The 17,115-nt window shown below is 44.5% G+C and overlaps 1 protein-coding gene across 2 annotated transcripts in view; it reads left to right on the forward strand.

Annotated features, from left to right (window-relative positions):
• LOC120029748 (ras-related protein Rab-40B-like) overlaps positions 1-17,115 on the forward strand; it is a 40,316-nt gene that overhangs the window by 19,564 nt on the left and 3,637 nt on the right. For both annotated transcript variants that reach the window (XM_038975017.1, XM_038975018.1), the window contains exons 4-6: positions 12,647-12,707; positions 15,585-15,662; positions 16,185-16,407. In XM_038975017.1, the coding sequence (XP_038830945.1) occupies positions 12,647-12,707; positions 15,585-15,662; positions 16,185-16,407 (362 nt within the window). The remainder of the gene's footprint in view (positions 1-12,646; positions 12,708-15,584; positions 15,663-16,184; positions 16,408-17,115) is intronic.

A 17,115-nucleotide genomic window follows, 5' to 3' on the forward strand; every position in this document is an offset into this window, starting at 1 on the left:
TTAGCCAGTTGTGAAAATTGGGAACTTGGCATGGATGTGGAGTAAGCCTAGGGATACACTGCAGGTAGAGTAACCCTAGGGATAACCACAATAAACCTAACCCTATGGATAACCACAATAAACCTAACCCTAGGGATAACCACTATAAACCTAACCCTAGGGATAACCACTATAAACCTAACCCTAGGGATAACCACTATAACCCTAACCCTAGGGATAACCACCATAACCCTAACCCTAGGGATAACCACTATAAACCTAACCCTAGGGATAACCACCATAACCCTAACCCTAGGGATAACCACTATAAACCTAACCCTAGGGATAACCCAAGTTAGCAGACGACCCAACAGTAGTAGGCCTGATTACCAACAACGACGAGCCTACAGGGAGGAGGTGAGGGCTCTCGGAGTGTGGTGTCAGGAAAACAACCTCACTCAATGTCAACAAAGGAGATGATCGTGGACTTCAGGAAACAGCAGAGGGAGCACCCCCCGAACCACATCGACGGGACAGCAGTGGCGAATGTGGAAAGTTTTAAGTTTGTCGGGCTGTATCACCGCATGGTACAGCAATTGCACCACCCACAACCGCACGTCTCTCCAGAGGGTGGTGCGGTCTACACAAGGCATCACCGGGGGGAAACTACTTTCCCTCCAGGACACCTACAGCACCCAATTTTTATTTAGCTAGGCAAGTCGGTTAAGAACAAATTCCTATTTACAATGACGGCCTACACCGGCCAAACCTGAACGACGCTGGGCCAATTGTGCGCCGCCCTATGGGACTCCCAATCACAGTCGGTTGTGATACAGCCAGGATTTGAACCAGGGTGTCTGTAATGACGCCTCAAGCACTGAGATGCAGTGCCTTAGACCGATGCACCACTCGGGAGACCCATGTCACAGGAAGGCCAAAAAGATCATCAAGGACAACAACCACTCGAGCCACTGCCTGTTCATCCTGCTAGCATCCAGAAGGCGAGCTCAGTACAGGTGCATAAAAGCTGGGAACAAGAGACAGAAGCTATTTTTCAATCTTTATTTATTTTTTTTAAATGATTTCACCTTTATTTAACCAGGTAGGCAAGTTGAGAACAAGTTCTCATTTACAACTGCGACCTGGCAAGATAAAGCAAAGCAGTTCGACATACAACAACACAGAGTTACACATGGAACAAACATGCAGTCAATACAGTCAATAATACAGTAGAAAAAGTCTATATACAGTGAGTGCAAATGAGGTTGGGTAAGGCAATAAATAGGCCATGGTGGCGAAGTAATTACAATATACCAGTTAAACACTGGAATGGTAGATGTGCTGAATATGAATGTGCAAGTAGAGATACTGGGGTGCAAAGGAGCAAGATAAATAAATAAATACAGTATGGGGATGAGGTAGTTGGATGGGCTATTTACAGATGGGCTATGTACAGGTGCAGTGATCTGTGAGCTGCTCTGACAGATGGTACGTAAAGCTAGTGAGGGAGATATAAGTCTCCAGCTTCAGTGATTTTTGCAGTTCGTTCCAGTCATTGGCAGCAGAGAACTGGAAGGGAAGGCGGCCAAAAGAGGAATTGGCTTTGGGGGAGACAAGTGAGATATACCTCCTGGAGCGCGTGCTATGAGTGGGTGCTGCTATGGTGACTAGTGAGCTGAGATAAGGCGGGGCTTTACCTAGCAGAGACTTGTAGATGACCTGGAGCCAGTGTGTTTGGCGACGAGTATGAAGCGAGGGCCAGCAAACGAGAGCATACAGGTTGCAGTGGTGGGTGATATATGGGGCTTTGGTGACAAAATGGATGGCACTGTGATAGACTGCATCCAATTTGTTGAGTAGAGTGTTGGAGGCTATTTTGTAAATGACATCGCCAAAGTCGAGGATCGGTAGGATGGTCAGTTTTACGAGGGTATGTTTGGCAGCATGAGTGAAGGATGCTTTGTTGCGAAATAGGAAGCCGATTCAAGATTTAATTTTGGATTGGAGATGCTTAATGTGAGTCTGGAAGGAGAGTTTACAGTCTCGCCAGACACCTAGGTATTTGTAGTTGTCCACATATTCTAAGTCAGAACCGTCCAGAGTAGTGATGCTGGACGTGCGGGATAGGGTTATTGTAGTTATCCCTAGGGTCACAAGGCCATCAGACTTTAAACAGCCATCACTAACACAGAGAGGCTGCTGCCTACATACAGACTTGAAATCATTGGCCACTTTAATAAATAGATCACTAGTCACTTTAATCATGTTTATATATCTTGCATTACTCATCTCATATGTGTATATACTGTATTTTATACCATCTATTGCATCTTGCCTATGCCGCTCGGTCATTGCTCATCCATATATTTATATATTCTTATTCCTTTACTTAGATTTGTGTGTATTAGGTAGTTGTGGAATTGTTAGATTACATGTTCGATATTGCTGCACTGTCGGAACTAGAGGCACAAGCATTTCGCTACACCCGCAATAACATCTGCTAACCATGTGTATGTGACCGATTTGATTTTAACCACAATAACCCTAACCCTAGGGATAACCACAATAACCCTATCCCTAGGGATAACCACAATAACCCTATCCCTAGGGATAACCACTAGCTCTAGGGATAACCACTAGCCCTAGGGATAACCACAATAACCCTATCCCTAGGGATAACCACAATAACCCTATCCTTAGGGATAACCACAATAACCCTATCCCTAGGGATAACCACAATAACCCTATCCCTAGGGATAACCACAATAACCCTATCCCTAGGGATAACCACAATAACCCTATCCCTAGGGATAACCACTAGCTCTAGGGATAACCACTATCCCTAGGGTTAACCACTAGCCCTAGGGATAACCACAATAACCCTATCCCTAGGGATAACCACTAGCCCTAGGGTTAACCACTAGCCCTAGGGATAACCACAATAACCCTATCCCTAGGGTTAACCACTAGCCCTAGGGTTAACCACTAGCCCTAGGGATAACCAATAACCCTATCCCTAGGGATAACCACTAGCCCTAGGGTTAACCACTAGCCCTAGGGATAACCACAATAACCCTATCCCTAGGGATAACCACTAGCCCTAGGGATAACCACTAGCCCTAGGGATAACCAATAACCGTATCCCTAGGGATAACCCTAACCCTAGGGATAACCAATAACCCTAACCCTGGGGATAACAATAACCATAACCCTAGGGATAACCACTAGCCCTAGGGATAACCACTAAGCCTAACCCTAGGGATAACCACTAAGCCTAACCCTAGGGATAACCACTAAGCCTAACCCTAGGGATAACCACTAAGCCTAACCCTGGGGATAACCACTAAGCCTAACCCTGGGGATAACCACTAAGCCTAACCCTGGGGATAACCACTAAGCCTAACCCTAGGGATAACCACTCAGCCTAACCCTAGGGATAACCACTAAGCCTAACCCTAGGGATAACCACTAAGCCTAACCCTAGGGATAACCACAATAAGCTGATTGCAAAGCTGCAGCTTGTGAGAAGGAAGGAGAATATGAGTATCTAAACAGTGGAAGGTTATTATCCTTTATTTGTATTTCTTTCCCCTATAAAACATCTTCTCCCGCCATAGTAGGCTGTTGTGTAACTAATCTCATCCCCAGGCTCAATCTCAGAAGAAAAAGAGCTGGCTGGTGGATGAGATTTTTATGTACCAGATGGTTTGTAGTGTCATTATATTAAATCATATCAAGAAACAACAATTTAGTGTCTTATATGCGCGTGACGATGCACTCTCTCATCGAATTAAAAACACAGCTGGATTTCAAATCTAATAGTCAGAGGTCTAGGCCTAAGGCCAAAGTGTGTGCGTGTGCCAACCCAAACACTGCTCTGGCATCCAGGACTGGAGAATGCAATCTGGAAACATGTTATTGCTCTCGCTCTGCTCTCTCACTACCCTCCCAGATTTCATTATTTTAAATGCAGGTTTAAAATACCAGTGTCGTAAATCCTGTCTTTGTAAGACCAATTATGTGGAATGTATAAATTGTCTGAATTTCACAGACAAATATACTATACATTTGAGAAGTGATTAGTGTTGCTAAACATAGATAATCATCGGTGATGGTCTGACAAGTGATTGGTTGGTTGTTGGCCAACAGCAATAGATGGGTTGTTTCAATGAAAAGAGTGTTTAAAAAATATATATATTTTAAATAGAAATTGTGCACAAATATAGATTTTGTTAAATGAAGAGTACTTTAATATACAGGGCCAACATCCCGTTGAAAGTCTACAACCCGTTGAAAATGTTTCACATTTTGTTGCGTTATGAATTCAAATGGATTTATACAAAATACTCTAATGTCAAAGTGAAAAAAGGTTTTACAAATGAATAACAATTAAATAACTAAAATATAGTCGTTGCATAAATATTCACCCTCTTTCTTTAGACACTCCTAAATTAGTTCAAAAGTCAAATTTGGCTCAACAAAATGACATAATAAGTTACATGGACTCACTCTGTTTGAAATAATAGTAGTTGACATGATTTTTGAATGACTACTCCTTCCTCTGTCCCCCATGCACACAACATCTGTAGGGTCCCTCAGTCAACTATTGAATTTCAAGAACAGATACCACTACAAAGACCAGGGAGCTTTGCGAAAGCCTCATAAAGAAAGGCAGTGATTGGTAGATGGGTACAATAACAAATCCGATATTGAATACCTATTTAAGCATGGTCAAGTTAATAATGATGCTGTGGATGATGTATTAAACTACCCAGACACAAAGTTGTCCTTCTGAACTGAGCTCCAGGATGTTATGTTATAGGAGGGCCAGAACAGTAGTCTAATGTTATAGGAGGGCCACAACAGTAGCCTAATGTTATAGAAGGAGGGCCACAACAGTAGTCTAATGTTATAGGAGGGCCAGAACAGTAGTCTAATGTTATAGGAGGGCCACAACAGTAGCCTAATGTTATAGAAGGAGGGCCACAACAGTAGCCTAATGTTATAGAAGGAGGGCCACAACAGTAGCCTAATGTTATAGAAGGAGGGCCACAACAGTAGCCTAATGTTATAGAAGGAGGGCCACAACAGTAGCCTAATGTTATAGGAGGGCCACAACAGTAGCCTAATGTTATAGGAGGGCCACAACAGTAGCCTAATGTTATAGGAGGGCCACAACAGTAGCCTAATGTTATAGGAGGGCCACAACAGTAGCCTAATGTTATAGGAGGGCCACAACAGTAGCCTAATGTTATAGGAGGGCCACAACAGTAGCCTAATGTTATAGGAGGGCCACAACAGTAGCCTAATGTTATAGGAGGGCCACAACAGTAGCCTAATGTTATAGGAGGAGGGCCACAACAGTAGCCTAATGTTATAGGAGGAGGGCCACAACAGTAGCCTAATGTTATAGGAGGAGGGCCACAACAGTAGCCTAATGTTATAGGAGGAGGGCCACAACAGTAGCCTAATGTTATAGGAGGAGGGCCACAACAGTAGCCTAATGTTATAGGAGGAGGGCCACAACAGTAGCCTAATGTTATAGGAGGAGGGCCACAACAGTAGCCTAATGTTATAGGAGGAGGGCCACAACAGTAGCCTAATGTTATAGGAGGAGGGCCACAACAGTAGCCTAATGTTATAGGAGGAGGGCCACAACAGTAGCCTAATGTTATAGGAGGAGGGCCACAACAGTAGCCTAATGTTATAGGAGGAGGGCCACAACAGTAGCCTAATGTTATAGGAGGAGGGCCACAACAGTAGCCTAATGTTATAGGAGGAGGGCCACAACAGTAGCCTAATGTTATAGGAGGAGGGCCACAACAGTAGCCTAATGTTATAGGAGGAGGGCCACAACAGTAGCCTAATGTTATAGGAGGAGGGCCACAACAGTAGCCTAATGTTATAGGAGGAGGGCCACAACAGTAGCCTAATGTTATAGGAGGAGGGCCACAACAGTAGCCTAATGTTATAGGAGGAGGGCCACAACAGTAGCCTAATGTTATAGGAGGAGGGCCACAACAGTAGCCTAATGTTATAGGAGGAGGGCCACAACAGTAGCCTAATGTTATAGGAGGAGGGCCACAACAGTAGCCTAATGTTATAGGAGGAGGGCCACAACAGTAGCCTAATGTTATAGGAGGAGGGCCACAACAGTAGCCTAATGTTATAGGAGGAGGGCCGCAACAGTAGCCTAATGTTATAGGAGGAGGGCCGCAACAGTAGCCTAATGTTATAGGAGGAGGGCCGCAACAGTAGCCTAATGTTATAGGAGGAGGGCCGCAACAGTAGCCTAATGTTATAGGAGGAGGGCCGCAACAGTAGCCTAATGTTATAGGAGGAGGGCCGCAACAGTAGCCTAATGTTATAGGAGGAGGGCCGCAACAGTAGCCTAATGTTATAGGAGGAGGGCCGCAACAGTAGCCTAATGTTATAGGAGGAGGGCCGCAACAGTAGCCTAATGTTATAGGAGGAGGGCCGCAACAGTAGCCTAATGTTATAGGAGGAGGGCCGCAACAGTAGCCTAATGTTATAGGAGGAGGGCCGCAACAGTAGCCTAATGTTATAGGAGGAGGGCCGCAACAGTAGCCTAATGTTATAGGAGGAGGGCCGCAACAGTAGCCTAATGTTATAGGAGGAGGGCCGCAACAGTAGCCTAATGTTATAGGAGGAGGGCCGCAACAGTAGCCTAATGTTATAGGAGGAGGGCCGCAACAGTAGCCTAATGTTATAGGAGGAGGGCCGCAACAGTAGCCTAATGTTATAGGAGGAGGGCCGCAACAGTAGCCTAATGTTATAGGAGGAGGGCCGCAACAGTAGCCTAATGTTATAGGAGGAGGGCCGCAACAGTAGCCTAATGTTATAGGAGGAGGGCCGCAACAGTAGCCTAATGTTATAGGAGGAGGGCCGCAACAGTAGCCTAATGTTATAGGAGGAGGGCCGCAACAGTAGCCTAATGTTATAGGAGGAGGGCCGCAACAGTAGCCTAATGTTATAGGAGGAGGGCCGCAACAGTAGCCTAATGTTATAGGAGGAGGGCCGCAACAGTAGCCTAATGTTATAGGAGGAGGGCCGCAACAGTAGCCTAATGTTATAGGAGGAGGGCCGCAACAGTAGCCTAATGTTATAGGAGGAGGGCCGCAACAGTAGCCTAATGTTATAGGAGGAGGGCCGCAACAGTAGCCTAATGTTATAGGAGGAGGGCCGCAACAGTAGCCTAATGTTATAGGAGGAGGGCCGCAACAGTAGCCTAATGTTATAGGAGGAGGGCCGCAACAGTAGCCTAATGTTATAGGAGGAGGGCCGCAACAGTAGCCTAATGTTATAGGAGGAGGGCCGCAACAGTAGCCTAATGTTATAGGAGGAGGGCCGCAACAGTAGCCTAATGTTATAGGAGGAGGGCCGCAACAGTAGCCTAATGTTATAGGAGGAGGGCCGCAACAGTAGCCTAATGTTATAGGAGGAGGGCCGCAACAGTAGCCTAATGTTATAGGAGGAGGGCCGCAACAGTAGCCTAATGTTATAGGAGGAGGGCCGCAACAGTAGCCTAATGTTATAGGAGGAGGGCCGCAACAGTAGCCTAATGTTATAGGAGGAGGGCCGCAACAGTAGCCTAATGTTATAGGAGGAGGGCCGCAACAGTAGCCTAATGTTATAGGAGGAGGGCCGCAACAGTAGCCTAATGTTATAGGAGGAGGGCCGCAACAGTAGCCTAATGTTATAGGAGGAGGGCCGCAACAGTAGCCTAATGTTATAGGAGGAGGGCCGCAACAGTAGCCTAATGTTATAGGAGGAGGGCCGCAACAGTAGCCTAATGTTATAGGAGGAGGGCCGCAACAGTAGCCTAATGTTATAGGAGGAGGGCCGCAACAGTAGCCTAATGTTATAGGAGGAGGGCCGCAACAGTAGCCTAATGTTATAGGAGGAGGGCCGCAACAGTAGCCTAATGTTATAGGAGGAGGGCCGCAACAGTAGCCTAATGTTATAGGAGGAGGGCCGCAACAGTAGCCTAATGTTATAGGAGGAGGGCCGCAACAGTAGCCTAATGTTATAGGAGGAGGGCCGCAAACAGTAGCCTAATGTTATAGGAGGAGGGCCGCAAACAGTAGCCTAATGTTATAGGAGGAGGGCCGCAAACAGTAGCCTAATGTTATAGGAGGAGGGCCGCAAACAGTAGCCTAATGTTATAGGAGGAGGGCCGCAAACAGTAGCCTAATGTTATAGGAGGAGGGCCGCAAACAGTAGCCTAATGTTATAGGAGGAGGGCCGCAAACAGTAGCCTAATGTTATAGGAGGAGGGCCGCAAACAGTAGCCTAATGTTATAGGAGGAGGGCCGCAAACAGTAGCCTAATGTTATAGGAGGAGGGCCGCAAACAGTAGCCTAATGTTATAGGAGGAGGGCCGCAAACAGTAGCCTAATGTTATAGGAGGAGGGCCGCAAACAGTAGCCTAATGTTATAGGAGGAGGGCCGCAAACAGTAGCCTAATGTTATAGGAGGAGGGCCGCAAACAGTAGCCTAATGTTATAGGAGGAGGGCCGCAAACAGTAGCCTAATGTTATAGGAGGAGGGCCGCAAACAGTAGCCTAATGTTATAGGAGGAGGGCCGCAAACAGTAGCCTAATGTTATAGGAGGAGGGCCGCAAACAGTAGCCTAATGTTATAGGAGGAGGGCCGCAAACAGTAGCCTAATGTTATAGGAGGAGGGCCGCAAACAGTAGCCTAATGTTATAGGAGGAGGGCCGCAAACAGTAGCCTAATGTTATAGGAGGAGGGCCGCAAACAGTAGCCTAATGTTATAGGAGGAGGGCCGCAAACAGTAGCCTAATGTTATAGGAGGAGGGCCGCAAACAGTAGCCTAATGTTATAGGAGGAGGGCCGCAAACAGTAGCCTAATGTTATAGGAGGAGGGCCGCAAACAGTAGCCTAATGTTATAGGAGGAGGGCCGCAAACAGTAGCCTAATGTTATAGGAGGAGGGCCGCAAACAGTAGCCTAATGTTATAGGAGGAGGGCCGCAAACAGTAGCCTAATGTTATAGGAGGAGGGCCGCAAACAGTAGCCTAATGTTATAGGAGGAGGGCCGCAAACAGTAGCCTAATGTTATAGGAGGAGGGCCGCAAACAGTAGCCTAATGTTATAGGAGGAGGGCCGCAAACAGTAGCCTAATGTTATAGGAGGAGGGCCGCAAACAGTAGCCTAATGTTATAGGAGGAGGGCCGCAAACAGTAGCCTAATGTTATAGGAGGAGGGCCGCAAACAGTAGCCTAATGTTATAGGAGGAGGGCCGCAAACAGTAGCCTAATGTTATAGGAGGAGGGCCGCAAACAGTAGCCTAATGTTATAGGAGGAGGGCCGCAAACAGTAGCCTAATGTTATAGGAGGAGGGCCGCAAACAGTAGCCTAATGTTATAGGAGGAGGGCCGCAAACAGTAGCCTAATGTTATAGGAGGAGGGCCGCAAACAGTAGCCTAATGTTATAGGAGGAGGGCCGCAAACAGTAGCCTAATGTTATAGGAGGAGGGCCGCAAACAGTAGCCTAATGTTATAGGAGGAGGGCCGCAAACAGTAGCCTAATGTTATAGGAGGAGGGCCGCAACAGTAGCCTAATGTTATAGGAGGAGGGCCGCAACAGTAGCCTAATGTTATAGGAGGAGGGCCGCAACAGTAGCCTAATGCTATAGGAGGAGGGCCGCAACAGTAGCCTAATGCTATAGGAGGAGGGCCGCAACAGTAGCCTAATGCTATAGGAGGAGGGCCGCAACAGTAGCCTAATGTTTGGGAAAGATTTGGTCAAGTGTTAAAAGAGGATGATAGCAGTGCCCATGTCGTGACGATGGTGAGGCGCTATACAAATGTCAGTCACAATAAGGGGACTTCAAAAAGGCCAATGGCACATCAAGGGAACTGTTGCCTTCTGCTCAGATGGTTTACATGGAAACTGAAATCAGGACACTGACTGTAGGTCTAGAACCTCTCACATAGTCTTAATATTAACTCCTACAGAATGAAGTATTTCTTGCAGTAAATTATACCCCAAATGTACATTTTGACTCGGGAACAGGAGTGGAGAAATATGATGTCTTACTTTCAGCATCTTGAGAGAATGTGAATGTGCAGTTAAATACCGTCTGTACAAGTGCTGTCTTTATCAGAATCATAAAAGCTGATAGTATTTCAACTACATCAAATATGCATCCAATGCCGAACTATAATCTTATCAGAAACATGTTTGGTCGTTTTCACAGCTGATAGAACTTTACCGACGTCAACTAGATTGAAGCGTTCATTCTGTAATTGATGACCTTATTCTGGTGAGTAATGGTTTATTTAGTCTTCTAGGGCAACATATAATGACAAAAGAGAAGCAATTGACAAACAAATAGCCAATTAAAATGTCTGAAATGATAAGCAGAAACGTCTGCTCCTCCCCTCCGGTGTTGGACGTTGTCGGTTTACTAACTACCGGCCCTGGCTGCCCATCATTACGCACACCTGCGCCTCATCAGTTACACCTGGACTCTACCACCTTCCTGATTACTCCCCATATATATAGTCCTCTGTTGTTGTTTCCCATCAGGCGTTATTGACTCTGTTTCCATGTTCCGACACCACTCCTGTTTTTGTATTGTTCACATTCTATTAAACTCTCCACCTGCTTCCTGATTCCCAGCGTCTATGTTACAGATGAACACCTCGATATTATGGAAGCAGCAGTTGATCAAGGCTTCCTTCAGATGGTCAGCGAACAGGGAAACCTACTTCGCTAACAGGGAAACCGACTTCGCTAACAGGGAAACCGACTTCGCTAACAGGGAAACCGACTTCGCTAACAGGGAAACCGACTTCGCTAACAGGGAAACCGACTTCGCTAACAGGGAAACCGACTTCGCTAACAGGGAAACCGACTTCGCTAACACCACGACCAGCTGGCTCAACTGGGAACGGCTATGGAAGAAGTCCTCCACGTTTTGCAGTGTCTAAACGTTACCCAAGGGGCATCACCTCCCTCGGGCGAAGGATTATCTACCACCAGTCAACCTAGCGAGCCAGTATCCCAGCCCATCCAGGAATTTGTCCCTCCTGGACAAATATGATGGGACTCCATCAAAATGCTGTGGCTTCCTACTCCAGTGCTCCCTCTATTGCTGTCTCGACATAATTGCAAAGCCTTATGTTTGGGGCGGACATGAGTGACTGCTTCCTTATTTTCAAGCATGGTGGTGGCTGCATCATGGTATGGGTATGCTTGACATCGGCCAAAGACTGGGGAGTTTTTCAGGATGAAAAGAAACGGGATGGAGCTAAGCACAGGCAAAATCCGAGAAGAAAATCTGCTTCAGTCTGCTTTACACCAGACATTGGAAGAGGAATTCACCTTTCAGCAGGGCAATAACAAAAAGCCAGATTTACACTGGAGTTGCTTACCAAGAAGACAGTGAATGTTCCTGAATGCACAAGTTACAGTTTTGACTTAAGTCTGCTTGGAAACCTATGACAAGAATAGAAAATGGCTGTCTAGCCATGATTCCCAACACCTTGACGGAGCTTGAAGAATTTTGAAAATAATAATGGGCACATATGGCACAATCCAGGTGGCAAAAGCTCTTATGAGACTTACCCAGAAAGACTCACAGCTGTAATCACTCCCAAAGGTGTTTCTAGCATGTATTGACTGGGGGGTGAAGACTCATCAAGGTATTTTAGTGTTTTAGTTTTCATTCATCTAAACATTTACAATGTTTCTTCCACTTTGACTTTACAGAGGATTTTGTGTAGATCGTTGACACAAAAAAAATACAATTAAATACATTTTAATCCCACTTTGTAACTCAACAAAATGTTAAAACATGTCAAGGGGGTGTAGGCTTTATACAGGCATTGTAGACCACATGGAGAATTAAATCATGTCAAAATTCCCCCCGTCAATCATGTGTTACTTCTAGGAATATTTCGACCCACTTAATCCAAACATTTCTCAAAGTTTCACCATCATTGTAAAGGCATTAGTTATTTTGTTGCTTTGACAAAGTCATTTCTGAAGATTATGATTTATTTTATGTGATTCATTCATTGTGCCTCATTTTAAGGTCAACACTTATGTGAACTGAACTTTCAATGTAATATGGTGTTACTTCCATTTTTAGATTTTTTTAAAAGAAACACTAGTCAAATCATAGTGTAAAAGCAAGAGAGCTGGTTCTACTCTTTTTGGTCATTTTCTGGTGTTTTGTGGTGGGAAAATGAGCGGGTCGAGCACAACACGTCAACGCTGTTACCAATGTTTTAGTAATGAAATGTTTTTGGGAAATATGCGTTCGATTGCCACTCCCTGTTGCACACAAGCTTCCATTCCCCAGATCACAAGGAGATTTATGGATGATTTAAAATGCAATCGTCAACCCTGCTACGGTCAAACATAGTCACTTGTTTTTTTATGAAGTTGAACATGTGCTTTTAATGACAGAATGTTACAATTTGTTGAAATCAAATGTTTTTTTTTACCAAGTTACACTTTTCAAAAGGCACAGAATTTGTGTAACGACCCAGATGCCTTGCCCTGAATAAGGTTGTGAGATTAAAGGTGGAATGCTGTGTGATTTGATTGACAGGTGTTTGACCTGCTGACCCTTTAACCCCTGACCTCTAACCTTTGTGTGTTGTTTCAGGGACACATCTGGCCAGGGGCGCTTCTGCACCATCTTCCGCTCCTACTCCAGAGGAGCACAGGTGTGTGGTGTGTGGTGTGTGGTGTGTGGTGTGTGGTGTGTGGTGTGTGGTGTGTGGTGTGTGTGTGTGTGTGTGTGTGTGTGTATGCGCGCATTTAAGTGTGCACCTTTGCCAAAGAGAGTGTGTTTAGCATTTTTCAGTACGTTGTTTGATTAATGGGTCAGTCTACACAATCAGAAAACAAATAGCATAGTGTTTACAGCAGTGGAATGCTGCTGCTGTTGAACACTGCACAGTAAACCCTAATGTATACAACATGTACTTACTGCACAGTAAACCCTCATGTATACAACATGTACTTACTGCACAGTAAACCCTAATGTATAAAACATGTACTTACTGCACAGTAAACCCTCATGTATAAAACATGTACTTACTGCACAGTAAACCCTCATGTATAAAACATGTACTTACTGCACAGTAAACCCTCATGTATAAAACATGTACTTACTGCACAGTAAACCCTCATGTATACAACATGTACTTACTGCACAGTAAACCCTCATGTATACAACATGTACTTACTGCACAGTAAACCCTCATGTATAAAACATGTCTTTACTGCACAGTAAACCCTAATGTATAAAACATGTCTTTACTGCACAGTAAACCCTAATGTATAAAACATGTACTTACTGCACAGTAAACCCTCATGTATAAAACATGTCTTTACTGCACAGTAAACCCTCATGTATAAAACATGTCTTTACTGCACAGTAAACCCTCATGTATAAAACATGTACTTACTGCACAGTAAACCCTCATGTATAAAACATGTCTTTACTGCACAGTAAACCCTCATGTATAAAACATGTACTTACTGCACAGTAAACCCTCATGTATAAAACATGTCTTTACCGCACAGTAAACCCTCATGTATAAAACATGTACTTACTGCACAGTAAACCCTCATGTATAAAACATGTACTTACTGCACAGTAAACCCTCATGTATAAAACATGTCTTTACCGCACAGTAAACCCTCATGTATAAAACATGTACTTACTGCACAGTAAACCCTAATGTATAAAACATGTACTTACTGCACAGTAAACCCTAATGTATAAAACATGTACTTACTGCACAGTAAACCCTCATGTATACAACATGTACTTACTGCACAGTAAACCCTAATGTATAAAACATGTACTTACTGCACAGTAAACCCTCATGTATACAACATGTACTTACTGCACAGTAAACCCTCATGTATAAAACATGTCTTTACTGCACAGTAAACCCTCATGTATAAAACATGTCTTTACTGCACAGTAAACCCTCATGTATAAAACATAAAACCTTGGTTTTGCGAAAACCTCACTCAAAGGACAGATTTAATCTCTGAGGAAAGAAATAGCTTGAGAATTTCAATATAAAGAACATAGCAGCCTGTTTTGAAAATGTTTTAGGATCACCACCACAGACTACCTGTAAAAACGGTGCTGTAGGCCTATTCATGTACAAGCCTACTGGCTCTGCTAATATTATAGAATAGAGACATTGGAGTTGTTTGTACATGTTTTCAAATCCATCTGTATATCAGCAACATCACTATTGACCCTGGCATCCTTTCCTGTGGAAACGGTACAGAATGGGTGGGCCTATCTAAACAGGGTGGAGGGTACTGTGGACGGGCCTGTTCAAAAACAACAGTTGAATGATAAATTGTTAGTGGATCCAGTCCTTTTACCATGTAGGAAGTCAATTTAGTTCAACCACATCATTGATGTGCTACTACTGAACCATTCTGGCTTTACCCAATCCTGAACCACTCTGGCTTTACCCAATCCTGAACCATTCTGGCTTTACCCAATCCTGAACCACTCTGGCTTTACCCAATCCTGAACCACTCTGGCTTTACCCAATCCTGAACCATTCTGGCTTTACCCAATCCTGAACCACTCTGGCTTTACCCAATCCTGAACCACTCTGGCTTTACCCAATCCTGAACCATTCTGGCTTTACCCAATCCTGAACCACTCTGGCTTTACCCAATCCTGAACCACTCTGGCTTTACCCAATCCTGAACCATTCTGGCTTTACCCAATCCTGAACCATTCTGGCTTTACCCAATCCTGAACCACTCTGGCTTTACCCAATCCTGAACCACTCTGGCTTTACCCATTCCTGAACCACTCTGGCTTTACCCAATCCTGAACCACTCTGGCTTTACCCAATCCTGAACCACTCTGGCTTTACCCAATCCTGAACCACTGCTGATCAGCTACTGAGAATTCTCACCTCCCAGGCGATGAATGAAAATTACTTTGTGATTAAAGTTATTCTTTTTTTAACTATTACTAATCTGCCCATTTACCGACCATAGACTGGCTGTTACCATGGTGACAATGACACCCCCTGCCATAGCGAGGCAGAAGGATGTGCTTCTTGAACACTGTGTACACACCATAACTATAGTCATCAGAGTTCAAGTGTGTGTGTGCGGGCGGGCGGGTCGGTCAGGTCACAACAAATAGAAGTCACACACACACACACACACAAGTCTCTGGCCTCTAACAGTTCTATAGAATGCATGCTGATGGAGAATTGGCTTGAATCCTCAGTGTTAGTTGCTGGTGCCACCGGTGACAGTAAAACCTAATAGCAGTTGGACAGACTACTCTAGCTAATTGCATTTATACTGTAATGTGCATTTCCCTTTTTACAGTTTACACTCTTCCCCCATTAACGGAATAGTATGCTTCATTTTCTCTGACCTCAATTTTCAATTTAAGTAGTCTACTGTACACAATAGTACATATTATAATGTGCATCTCCCCTTAGAGAGTGTGTTTTAGAGTGCATTCTAGATACCATTCTTGTTTTATGTCTCTCTATTTTCACAATACCCCTCCCCCATCTCTCTCTCTCTCTCAGGGTGTGATCTTGGTCTATGACATCACCAACCGATGGTCCTTTGATGGTATTGACAGATGGATAAAGGAGATAGATGAGGTAAGAGACATCGATCAATCGCTCCCTCCGAGTAGGTAAACCACTGCTGTGTACAAAAATGGCACCCTATTCCCCAAAGGGTTCTGGTCAAAGGTAGTGCACTTTAAAGGGAACATGGTGCTATTTGAGGCACTCTCACTGAATCGCTCTATTGCTCTATGATGTAAGACACATTGCTCAATATCTGCTTGTGAGCGTGACTAAACCTTCTCAGAACTCCATCCCACGCCTCTCGCCTCTGCTCCAAAACAACTCACCCACACTCATCAACTAGCCACACAGAGTTAGACTTCCAAGATGGTCCATGTTTTGTGAATAATATTATTCAACTTCAATGAAAATCACATATGGTAGAATACTCAACGATTTGATTCTTGAAGAGCTTTATGCCCCCCTTGTATTGCCACATTATTTTAGTGAATACAGGGAGGAACCCTATGCAACACACACACTCTTATCCATCCTGGTATACTAACAGAATCTGTACCTCACCACTTTCTGTTTCCCTTCCTGTCTACCCAGCATGCACCAGGAGTTCCCAAGATCCTGGTGGGTAACCGGTTACACCTGGCCTACAAGCGTCAGGTGACCACGGAGCAGGCCCAGCTGTACGCTGAGAGGTTAGGGGTCACCTTCTTCGAGGTCAGCCCGCTGTGCAACTTCAACATCACAGAGTCCTTCACAGAGCTGGCCAGGATTGTCCTGATGAGGCACGGTATGGAGAGACTCTGGAGACCCAACAAAGGTGAGTGAGGCAGTGAACACTGAGCCTAGAGCAACTTCTGTCTCTCTGTCTCTCTCTCTCTCTGTCTCTCTCTCTCTCTCTCTCTCTCTCTCTCTCTGTCTCTCTCTCTCTCTCTGTCTCTCTGTCTCTCTCTCTCTCTCTCTGTCTCTCTCTCTCTCTCTGTCTCTCTCTCTGTCTGTCTCTCTCTCTGTCTCTCTCTCTGTCTCTCTCTCTGTCTCTCTCTCTGTCTCTCTCTCTGTCTCTCTCTCTGTCTCTCTCTCTGTCTCTCTGTGTCTCTGTCTCTCTGTGTCTCTGTCTCTCTGTGTCTCTGTCTCTCTGTGTCTCTGTCTCTCTGTGTCTCTGTCTCTCTGTCTCTGTCTCTGTCAATTCAATTTCAATTCAATTTCAATTCAATTTCAATTCAATTCAAGGGGCTTTATTGGCATGGGAAACATGTGTTAACATTGCCAAAGCAAGTGAGGTAGATATTATACAAAAGTGAAATAAACAATACAAATTAACAGTAAACATTACACATACAGAAGTTTCAAAACAATAAAGACATTACAAATGTTATATTATATATATACAGTGTTGTAACAATGTACAAATGGTTAAAGCACACAAGTTAAAATAAATAAGCATAAATATGGGTTGTATTTACAATGGTGTTTGTTCTTCACTGGTTGCCCTTTTCTTATGGCAACAGGTCACAAATCTTGCTGCTGT

This window comes from Salvelinus namaycush, chromosome 35 (assembly GCF_016432855.1).
Source record: "Salvelinus namaycush isolate Seneca chromosome 35, SaNama_1.0, whole genome shotgun sequence".
Lineage (NCBI taxonomy): Eukaryota > Metazoa > Chordata > Actinopteri > Salmoniformes > Salmonidae > Salvelinus > Salvelinus namaycush.